An 11,943-nucleotide genomic window follows, 5' to 3' on the forward strand; every position below is an offset into this window, starting at 1 on the left:
CCAGTCTCATAGAGCTACATTAGCTGGTTTCAGCCGGGAGGGCGAGGTGTGGCACAGCAAGTCCAAACTTGATCTCATCATGAGGGAAGACGTCATGCAAACAGTGTTTGAGATGTCTACTATCAAGTAGATGCCAAGAAATCCATTCCTTCAAACAATTATTCTTTAATAGCACAATTATACAATACAATCAACATGCCCCTCCCCCACTTTACATTAAGGTTTCACAGATGATAACTCTGAATAAACTATTTACAATTTTTATGGCACATACTGTAAGCAGTTTTGACAGTAGCTGATGGTTACGGAGGAGGGGTTGAATATAAGTGGCAGCTCATGGTGGTAAAAGGGGGCAGAGGCAGGGTGGTGTCTTGGTGTAGGAGAGTGTGAAGTGACAGATGTGTAGAGGTCAGAATGTCAGCAGCGGCGGGGCGGCAGTGAAGTGTGAAGCCAACACTGATGGCAGCATCACCACAATGACGGGTCATATCTGGAGAGAGAGGAGGAAAGGTCCAGGGTCAGCTTCCTGTGAAACCGGAAAAGTTGTTCTCAAACTCTCCCAGCAAACACGCAACAGACGCACATACCTTGACTGTGGAAGTGTGTCTGTGCTTTCCTTCAACAGCAGCTCTGAGACCAGCGTGTCCAGAATCTCAGGGCTGGACCTCTTCCCATACCTGAGACACACAGAGAGACAAACAGGCAGAGGGGTTATTATTTGTCAATCTGAGGTGAAGCACAACCTTTTCGGCTATCAATTGAAAAAACATCAAAGAAAAAAAAAAGAAGAACTTGACTTGAGCGGTCACAGGAAAATAAAAAACTGATTCTGTTACTCTGTATATCCTTGTGTCATATGTCCAATTACAAGCTCAGTGAATACTGAACACCGTCAGGCCGAGACCCAGCAGGCGCAGACAGGAGTTGCATCACAGGTGGTCATATTTCCTTTTCTGTCCCTCAGATGATAAGCTGTGCCGGCGTGCTCGTCCCCCTGGGGCGGCTAAATGCCTACAGCAGCATCCATGCTCCTGACATTCAGAAGAAAGCTGAAAACTGTGGGTGATTTGACACGGCATGCTGGCTGTGGCAGTCGTGTCTCCTCAGGTTTTTTTTTTTTTTTTTTTTTTTTACAGGTGGTAACTGGCCAGCAGGTGTGTCCTGCTCTGTAACTAGTGAGAGGGAAAGATTCAGGAGGTGCAGACCTGAAAGAGTCAGACTTGCAACTCCAACAAGAAAAAGTGGCCTAATGGATAAACTCCCCGTTTTGTTGCTGTATTGTCAGGCAGCCTAACTAAGGTATGACCATAACAAAGACATGAAATACATGAAATACACATTTTTTCTGGGGAACCCCTGAAATTCCAGCCAGGAGGATAAACAATCTGCCAAAACTTAAATACTAAATTCCTGTTTATTACAACTTGGAAATGGCACATTGTTAAGGAATTTAGCAGAAAATGGTGTAAAATAGAAGAATATACTGAAGCACCAGTGAAGTTACAAGCATTTTTTTTCTTCTGTAAACCATCTCATTATATGCACAAGTTTTAAACACAGAAAAATAAAGCAGATTGGAATATAACATTGTGGCCGATGGACAACAATAATCATCAATTCAATTATTTGAGGATGAAAATTATTACAAAGTAGTCAAGTCTTCAAATCAAATTAAACCTGAACTCAAATTAACTTTTAAGTGCACACTCATTCTGTTCTGTTGAGTTCTTAACTTTGTTGTTCTCACAGAGAGGTGTAATAAGTCCGCCTACCTCTGTCTTGTGATGAGGTTGATGTAGTGTCTCAGTGCTGAGTAGTATTTGGCCAGTTCCTCCGCCGGGGCGTCCTCCCCGGGGTTCTCCGGTTTCACCGGGTATCCCTCCGTCAGGGCGCCCAAGCAGAGCAGCGCCCACAGCAGGAACCCCAGAGTCCCCAGCCAGCTCACCATGTTAGGCTGCATCTGGCAGAGCAATGTGAAAACTGTTGGTCTAACTCACATTTGTTTCACTGTGCTTTAAATTTCCACAGTTTTTAAATGAATTATTACCATTTACTGAGCTAAGATTTATCATTGTTAAGCTTTGATGAATTCATTTCTAGTTGGTCTGAGTAAAAATATGCAGATATTATTATAGTGGTAGAGCTCCACTAATCACCAGGACTTTTGCAGCTGTTTGCCCAACATCACCAATCAGGTAGAGAGACTTAAAGCAAGTTTAACATTTTATGTCAATATTTTTGTAAAGCAAATAGCAAAATACTTACAATTCCCAATAAGTCAGGGGGAGAATTGCACGCTGTCCTTAGGCGTCTCTTCTGCTCTTCTGGGCGCTTGGAGTGCGCTGGGTTTTATATCCTGTGCGCCAGACGCGCTGCAGAAAAACGCGTCAGAGCTGCGCCCGCTTAGCGAAAGTCTCTGCCTTTCCTCATGTGAACGTCACAGCTGTTGCTGTCATTAGTGTCTCTCTTTTTTTTTCTTCTTCTTTTTTTTTTTTTTTTTTTTACAGCTTTTGTTCCATTAAATTAAAAAACGTAAAATAACATTGCAAACTAAAAATAGAGTGAGTTAATAAGCATTGTTTCCAGTGAGACCCAGAGGGACCAGATGAAGACGTTTTTAAAGAACGTGACCAATCCAACAATTACATTTCAGAATACTGACCAAATAAGAAAACCCATATCCCATTAGAACATTACATGGATAATGCAGTAATTTCATTAATAAGTTCACCACTTAGTCACTGTTGCACATCTGTCATGTATTACTTCCTTTGGAAATAGAAATTACTGTACTGTCAATGTAACAAACATTATATTCTATGTCTCAAATGCAGGTGTGTCCATAAACAGGCACATCACACACACATCTGCCACACACCCTCATTATAACTGTTGCATTCAAACATTGTCAAATAGATTAGTACATACAAGCATAGGCTACAGTGTGATGTTTTGGTGTTTATGAGGCTTCTCTATGAGCAAGACAGTGATAGATGATTTCACAATCAACTACTGATTCTTCTGCATAATGAGATCAATAATCCCATCTGAAGTCACAAAAGAATGGCAGTAATGTAACACTGTGGGCGAACTTCAAATGACTCTTCAATAGGCGGCCTTCTTACCAAAAGAAGCTCCTGTGACGGCGCCTCGGGTGATCTGGAATAAAAAGATCTCAAACAGACTCATGTTCACGACTGCTTTTTTGACACGCTGTTTGACTGAATCAGTCCACTAATTTCATCTTGCAGTTCATTCCATCAGATGGAAAGAGTGACTGGGACACTCATCTCGAACAAAAGGCGTAAAATGTGAATATCGAAACACGTCAGCCAAAGAAGAGCCCAATCTCCAAGATACCCACTTAATAAGAAAACCCAAATAGCACTTCAAATGAATCTGTATCACCAAGTGCTTCATTTACCTCCTATTCATAATCCTTTTGTATACCAGCTCGCAGCCATGTAATCCATCAAAATCAGTATTCTTCAGCAGAGCTGCTTTTTAAGTTGCGCAGAGGATGTGTTAAGGGCTTTTTGTGTCACACAGGATGCTAAGAGGGAGATGAGGAATGAAATGAGAGTGAGAGAGTATGAAACACAAAGTCATGACCGAATCATGATGAGCACAGGCAGGAATTAGTACTTCTAGTCCTCTTCAGGGGATACATGCACACTCAGTGACTCACTTCAATAGGTATAACACTTTTTTAAGCAAACAGCTTGCGTCTATGTAAGTGTCTGACATGTGAATGAAATAGATGCATAAAGCACCAGGGTAAAGCTGAGAGGTCAGTTAGTGTTAGTGCATCAACTCTAGCATCTTAGACACAAGTGACGTCTTAAGATTTGACCAAATGTGCATCTTCTAAATTCAAACTCATCAGTCATTGAGACAGACAGGTCATGTCGGGTTACATGCACGTCGGCTAACAAAAAAACAAGGCTAAGAGACGACAGCCATACTAGCATCTTTGTGAGACTGTACTTAGGCACATCGCTACTTTAAGCTAAATGCTAACATTAGCTTGGCGCCATGCTAACATTTGCTAATTAACACTAAACCCAACTGAGTCTGATGAGAATGCTGCAGGTTTTACATGTATTTTCACCTAAACCAAATGGTTGGGTAAAGTGAAGTTTTGACCTGATGGTGCTGCTAGATGAAGAGTTTAAGCATCACCAAAGTTATTACAATTCATTCTAAAACAATCCTCAAAACCTCCGAGGGTCACCAAAGGGATTAGGATTCATCCTGTTAGTTTTTGATATATTTTAGCCTGGGCCAAAGTGGTGGACTGGCCAGGCTCTTGGCCACAAACCAGGGAGTAAAATTGCCTGACAAAACCTTGTTTAGAAATTTGGCATAAACAACATGAATCCATGGATCCATCATGCATAGTGTCAACAAGATGCACAGTCATGGGAGTAATTTTTGGGGGATGTTTTCTTGGGCTCCTCAATACTAGCTAAGTGTCACCTAAATGCTGTTGCAGACCATGTGCGTTTCTTCATGGTCTCTCTTTACCCTTTCCCCAATGCTTCAAAGAAAATAATGCACCACTGACTTGAAGTGGTTCCACCACAAAGTGACATTTATTTCAGTTTACTCACGTAAGCCCCTCGCAGGTCCTTGATCTCAACCTGAGGTGGAACAAAATGTTAACAACAGATGAACCCCTAACTAAATATGCTTGTCACACAGTGGATTAAGAAACACGCACAGACAAATCCATGTCTTTAGGGATACACTTCACCTGTTTAGATCAAATGCATTCTTGCTAGCAGGAGTCAAACAGCCTATAAACAGTCAGAAAGAAAAGCTTAGTAGATAGTTCAGCGTTGGGAAAATTAAACAAATCATCATCATAGAGACATTTATCGTCTCTTCGTCTGTCATCAGTGTTGCTTCTGCTAACTGATCGAAACACTGACCATTTCCTGAAAGGTTATATGTTTAGCATACCATTAATGAATCAGTACATTTCATTTTAAGACATTAGTAAAATTATTGTGAACAAACCACAGCTTCTGTGTAGCATTTTTCACTGAAAATGATCAGCGCGTGAAGACGGGTTAAAGGATGAGGCTGGTAAGTATGTTCAGTGTTTTTCTTACTGTCAATTAAAGTCAGTTTGTAATTCATATAGCACCAAATCACAACAGGAGTTATCTCAGGGCACTTTTCAGTCAGCCTCTGCCCCCTGCGGTCTAGACCGAACTCTTTACACAAATCCCATGAAAAGACCAAAATGAGCAACGGCTGTCTGTGTAGCTGAAGCGTGATATGGCTTATCCCTCTGTGCTACAGAGCTCCGCTGTCTTCCAAACACCATTAAAAACATATCAAAGAGACACACTGTCGCACTGGGTGACATGTTCCTTTCTTACCATAAATATGGGCACCATAGTTTGTTTTAAATCAGTCCCACTTACACTACCCTGATGATGGCAGGTGCAACATTTGTGTATCAATCTACAGCTGAAAATAGTCCCAAGCAAATACACAATGTGCTCCTATTTAATGAATGTTTGCTTAAGCCTAATGTGCCCAGTTAGTTTAGGAAATTATTGATCTTTTTTGAAACTCTTTAAAAATGTATATCTTCAGTAGTAGTAAGGGGCCTGGGAAGACAGGAATTAGTGAGGGATGGACTTACGTCCTTTGAAGTATTTGTTGAAAGTGAGTTCAAATATGAAAACAAGAAGCATTAATAAAATGTTATCAACAAAATAATCTTAGGATGCTGCAGTTTTGGAAGACCTTTTTCCAAAGACATCTTCTTCGCTTGTTTGCAGCTTTACTGCACATACAATGGATTAGTCCATGTTTGGACTGGTATCAGTCTCAGCCTGTATCTATCCATTAAATATTTACAACATATTCTATAATTAAAATGTCTCAACCAGGTCAGAGTTTGTTGGAAATCTGATGGATTTCTGTAAAGCATAAGAGAAGAAGAGGGCAGCACTCTTCTAGCTCAAGGAGAGACAAATAATAATGGGATGTTGCAAATGGGGTTCAGGGAAAGTATGGTCACTAATTTTGATCAACATCAGCACTAATAATATCAATGCTATTAGAAAGATAGACACCAATCATTCTCAATACGGTCCCGGTTGTTTATGCTAATTATACCGATCAATATACTCACAATTAATGTAACAATAATATATGGTTGCTCTAAATGTAGCACCTTTAGATAAATGCTGTACAGAAGAATTTCTTGGAGCTTGGTTTCTCGTTACCAAAAATAATTTCTGTGTAGAATGAGTCCTTTAGAGAACAAGCTGTTTAAATGCAAATTTGTTTTCTCCTCCTCTCATCAGCCTCCTGGTTTGGACAATAAGTTCTATGCCAAGATTTGTTGAGATGAAAAGGCCTGTAATTTTCTGCTGCTGTGAATCACACTTTTCAAATTTACAGTGTGTACAACTGTAAAAGGAAACACTGACAAGCAGACTGCCTGTATCTTTTCTCTCAGGCAGTTGCATGCATACGGACCGGGAAGACGAATGAAAACAGGCAAAATCTGGTACAGCTTTGGTTCTTTCTTGGCTATTATACCGTTTTTACACACAACTCTGACATCTAAATTGTTGCTTTTGACTACACTATTGTGCTACGGCGACAATCTGTTACTCCTGGTAAGCAAGGACTACTATTAGATAGGGCATCGGCAGCCCCCTTGTTTGCCTTCGTGGGCTGCAGCTTTAAACTGAAGGTGATTTGAGTCAAGAGGTTTTGATGTTAGGTTCATGTTGGAGGTTTATGGGATGTTTGTCATTGACTCTTTTGTGTTAATCTATGTTGCATTAGTGTTACACAAAACAGAAAAAATCTACTTCAATACCGTTTCTGTAATTTGCATAAATGCCTTAACGATAATTAGATTGTTTTCACAGAACTGGTCTACCACCAAAGATGTTTTTGCTATCCACTTCTCTGAGCTGTTAGCTATCAACACTTCAAAGAAGCATGTCCCCAAATTGTGCTTCTTTGTTTTGGCTTTGACATTAATTGACAGCCTTTGCAAGCAATTACTGAACCATATAACATCTCAGAGAACACACGCTTTTCTCCACTTTCAGTTCAGAGTATGTACAATGCTGACAGCTGCTCAATGAGGGAATAACAAGAAATTAATGTCCTTTGTCGTTTCTCTCATTTGTTCTTCTATCACTTTAATTAAGCCCCCACAGCTGTAAGAGTCACCAAATCTAGTCTCTAGTGTTTTAATTGACCTGTCTTTACCTTTTCTCTCAATGTTCCTTGCTGTCGTCTGCAATCTCAGTGAGAGTGTGTCTGCCTCTGTTTGTGTATATAAATGTGTCTCTGCCACATCTGCTCCTGGGGTGAAAGCAGCACAAACACCACGTCAAAAGAAACCTCATATAAGGTCTTTTGATTGACAGACAAACAGAGGGTCAAGCCGCCAAGCTGTGACAGGTTGGTTCGGCTCAGGTGTGCGGGTCAGAGTCCTGAGCCTTAACATTAGGAAACCTGATGAAAGTTGTAACCATGGCAAAGGGCAGTAAACTTTGGTTTAATAACTGTCGTGACCTATGTTAGACCACAGTCTGGATGTGTCACTGTTATGTCAAGTTGTCTGTGTGTTTGTTAAACCTCAAAGATTTTAAATAATGGTTATAAACGGATTCAGATGCTACACAAGCATATGTAAGTGTTGTTTACCGGTATTGTGCTCTGTATTCACATTAAATGGATTTCTGTATCATTTATATGTATTAATTTTGTGGTATTTCTTGCAATAGGATGCAAGCTTATCTTATTGAATGAATATAATAAGTTGTAAATATTTTTTAAAGTGAATTACTCTTTCAGTAAACAATATGAATATTATATATATAATATTATATATAAAATATTGATTTTAATAGTAGACCTTAATCTATACAAGACAAAATAAATGAATGAATAAAAATAAAAATAACATTAAGCATCTAATTAGAACTGTAATCCTTTAATAGGCTTTTATGTTTATGGGGGAAATTAAACATATTCAAACACAAGACATTAAGCACAAATAAAGAAGGACATCACAATGCCTAAATCTCGTCACTGTTGTGGTTTCACATTATAATATGTCTGCTGAAAACACTTTTGACAACACTAGGTCTGAAGAGTTAATGTGATAAGCACTGTTGCAGGAAGGTTAAATATATTACCAGCACATTAGAGACCATGTTATGTGCTGGCTTCACAGACGAGGAGCTCAATAATGGAGAGGAAATGTATGATTTAAGCAGTCCACCTAATGCATCAGAAAGCGGTTAAAAGCATAAATTCTCAAGTGTGTGCAGCATTCATGAAAGAACATATTTTTCCACATGGCTGTCAGTCAGCCATTGAGTGTGTACAAATACTTATTCTGCAAATCAAAGCAATTTCCAGATTTAATGTTATCATTCAGGTAGCTGGTAGAGGCGGGTTGCAGATGGCTGAATTTCTCTGAGCGCAAGCAGTTCCTCACAGGGACACACTCATAAGGAGCAGACTCACACTGAAGTAATAAACAGTAGGTACAGTATTGTAATTAGGAATTACTTAATGTGGTTTAAGATGTAAGTGATGATCCTGATAAAAGTGATTCAGATGTTACACAACTATTGACAATACACTTTGAATTAAGACCAGGTGAAAAATGCGTCTTGATACAAGATGGGTATTAATCTCATTGTTTCATTATCTATTTATTACCTATCTTTTTATCTAATTATTCATCTTAATTTAGATTTATGCCTATAATTTTTGACCAGGGCAAAAAAAGTGTTTTAAAGAAATAGCCTTAGAAAACATACTTTTTAGCTTTATTGCCAACAATTAATTGACAAGATCGATGGCACTCTCATATCTGTCAGTTAAATTGAAAGTCATAGCCAGCAGCTGATTAGTTTAGCTTATCTTAAAGACTGGAAAAAGAGGGAAACAGCTAGCCTGCCTCTGTCGAAATATTTTGTTTGTTTAAATAACAAGCTTCATCCCTGTGAATTGGAGATGTCACAACTTTAAAAAAAAACAAAACAAACAACAGGGTTTTTTAAATTTCCCTCATAAACATACAAGGTGGGTAGATGAGTGAGAGGGAAAGAATAGAAAGAACCAGACATTTCTTGGTGAGTTTTAAGGGATTTCTGAGATTTCTAGGTTCAATCAGAGACTGAGCTGAATGCAAATGTTGGTTCATGCTAGCTAACTTACAGCTAACGTCTGTACAGTTGTCACACTGGCTCTTTGTTTGGAGTGAATAAACACAGTAGTCCAACAGTCAGATGTACTTCTCTTAGAAACACACTTATGTGCCAGTAGGCAGATTTTGTTACCTTTGCACACAGCTAGGCTAGCTGTTTCCCAGTTTTATTTATAATAAGCTAAGCTAACCTGCTACTGATGTTAGCCATATAATGGACAGGGTAGTATTGAACTCCTATTACTCTTGGCAAGGAAGCATATTTCCCAAAAAAATTAACAATATCTTTATGTATTGAACAACAAGTATCTATTTAGGTCTGAAATACTACTCCAATCTGTAAAGGCAACTCTATACATGAAGCTCTGCACTTATATTTCACTGACAACTTGTTGTATTTTGAGGCAATTCTTAAAAGATTAGCTGCATTTTAAATGATATCCAATGAATGATAGTGCTTTAGAGTTTAACGCCAACTTCTATAGACTCATGAAAATTAGACCACAAGAATAAGAACTCTGGTGAACTTCTCTGTTCTTTGGCTTCTCTTAAAGTAAGTACCTGGTTTGACCCTCTACAGAAAAAAGTAATAATAACATGTTTATATTTATTACAGCAGATATGACATGAAAGTAATACTGTTTTCTGTTGACTTACTCCTTTAACAATATGTTCTTGTAAACCTTTTATGTCACTGCTAAGTGGTACTGATATCTCTGGCCTATTGATACAAGAAGTAACACTAACTTCCTAAACGTCCTTTCAAACATACAGGATGCTAAGTATGTGTTAGATGCACTACATTCATGCGTGTACATGCATGAGTTTGTGTGTGTGGTGTGCCTGCAGGTGTTTAAACACTTTTGTTAGTCAAACATTACTATTGATTTAACCCAGCGATACAACATCCCTTTCTGTTCATTATCACAGTGCTTTGTGAAAAAGCTAAATACATTTCTCACGACTCGCTCTCCATCCTCCTCCCCAAGTTTGCCACCACAGGAGGTTATCGAAGCAGAGTCGCTGCATTGTCTATTTCCCACTGTTTCTTCCACAAAAGAGAGGCAATAGACACACACACACACATACACACACACACACACACAAACACACACACACACACACACACACACACACACACACACACACGTGATGTTCAGAAACAAAATCATACGTAGGGTTGTGCTACAGTTTTAGGGGAGTGTGATGGATTTTTTTGTCTTTAGAATCAGAACAAGCTGTATTGCGTGATCTGTCCTAAACAGAAAACAGGTTGATTCTTCGGATAATCAGAGGACGATACCTGGAGGAAAGAGAAGCAGTGAAAATCAATGAGATGATGTTTGAAAATTGCTTAGAGATCCATTATTTAATTAAAAGCTGATACAAAGCTTGGCTACCACAGAGAGCTGTTGGGATTGTCGACCTTGAGTCTTTTAATGTTCATAGTATAGTTGTGGTATGTGAATAATAATACATTGAAATTAATTTTAAAAACAAATGTATATTCACATCAGGAAATAGCACATGTGGGATAAATCACATTTCTTTGTTTGTTCACGTGTGTTTATTTTATCTGCACTAATACCATTAATATGGTATGGTAAATTAATACACCCTCAAACTTAATGTTATTGAATTTGCAAATCCAGCAGACGGAGCAACATTAGTGTTTGTGCCTACCTGACAGACAGTCACTGCCTTTAATTCTGTTTCTCATCTCTACCAACTCATTAGCTGCTAAACACTCCACTATGTTCACTAGCCAGCTACTAACTTCTGCTGCCTGCTGTGTGGAGCTGGGCGTATAGTGCAGGTGTACAGTGTTTTTACTGATGCAGCTGCCTGTTCTATTCAAAAACATTGCCAATGAGAACAGTGAGTGAACCAAAACATTAAAGCTGCGGGCTGAAAAACCAAAACAGTTAGCTAAAAAGTGCTAACACACTCCGTAGAGCAAGGACTACCACTACATGGATCAGACATGCAGTTCTTTAATATCATTATATTGATTATAGTCAGTTGAAGGAAAAACAAAAGAATGGAAATAAAGGTTTGGATGGTAAATTTGAGCCAACAGATTTTATGGACTCACATCATTTGTTTTAGCTTTCACATCCAAATGGGTTCTAGCCTACAATATATATATATATATATACTGTATATAGCCTACAGGTTCTACACTGTTAGTAAAGGAGCTGATGTTCTTATCTGTCTTTTTTGCATTTTGGAAAATTCTATTTCAAGCTGTATTTTTCTTCTCATTAGCATCTGGTTGAAAATATGTCTTGACAATTTTAAGTGATTTGTCAGCACCTGTCAGTCTGTTGTGTTACTCAGTACCCCTGAGTGTTTTGTTACCTCTTTCTCTGTCAGTGGGGAAATTAGGGGAGTGTGTTCTTCGTCACCAGTTAAGTCAATGTGTGCTTACCGTAACTGTCACCAGGGTAATTAAGTGTTTCCTTGCGCTGTAATTGCCAATTTAATCTTCCATGCTCGCCTCCTGATTTGTAGTGTCGGAGCTGTCAGTCAAGTTGGGCGTGGTTTCCATGGGGATAAGGGAAGTGTAGTAGTCATTCCCTTCAACCAATGGCCAAAGTAAATTACCTGTAGCTTCCTAAACAGGGTTGCCATGGAGAGGCAATTACCTTAAATTGTAATTGTGCCAGACTAATGTGTCAGGCCTTTACCTCTTAAATTAATTGGGTTTTTGCTTTTTCTCTCCCCATCCC

The 11,943-nt window shown here is 38.9% G+C and overlaps 1 protein-coding gene across 1 annotated transcript; it reads right to left on the reverse strand.

Moving 5' to 3' along the window:
* Nucleotides 1–145: 145 nt before the first annotated feature.
* Nucleotides 146–2,423, reverse strand: npy (neuropeptide Y). The gene is made up of 4 exons (XM_056399773.1): nt 2,266–2,423; nt 1,773–1,960; nt 588–677; nt 146–490 (listed from the first exon to the last, which is right to left on the reverse strand). Exons 2-4 carry the CDS (start codon nt 1,958–1,960, stop codon nt 469–471), a joined length of 300 nt encoding a protein of 99 aa, XP_056255748.1. The 5' UTR covers nt 2,266–2,423; the 3' UTR covers nt 146–468.
* Nucleotides 2,424–11,943: the final 9,520 nt, after the last annotated feature.

Source organism: Seriola aureovittata, chromosome 16 (genome assembly GCF_021018895.1).
Source record: "Seriola aureovittata isolate HTS-2021-v1 ecotype China chromosome 16, ASM2101889v1, whole genome shotgun sequence".
Lineage (NCBI taxonomy): Eukaryota > Metazoa > Chordata > Actinopteri > Carangiformes > Carangidae > Seriola > Seriola aureovittata.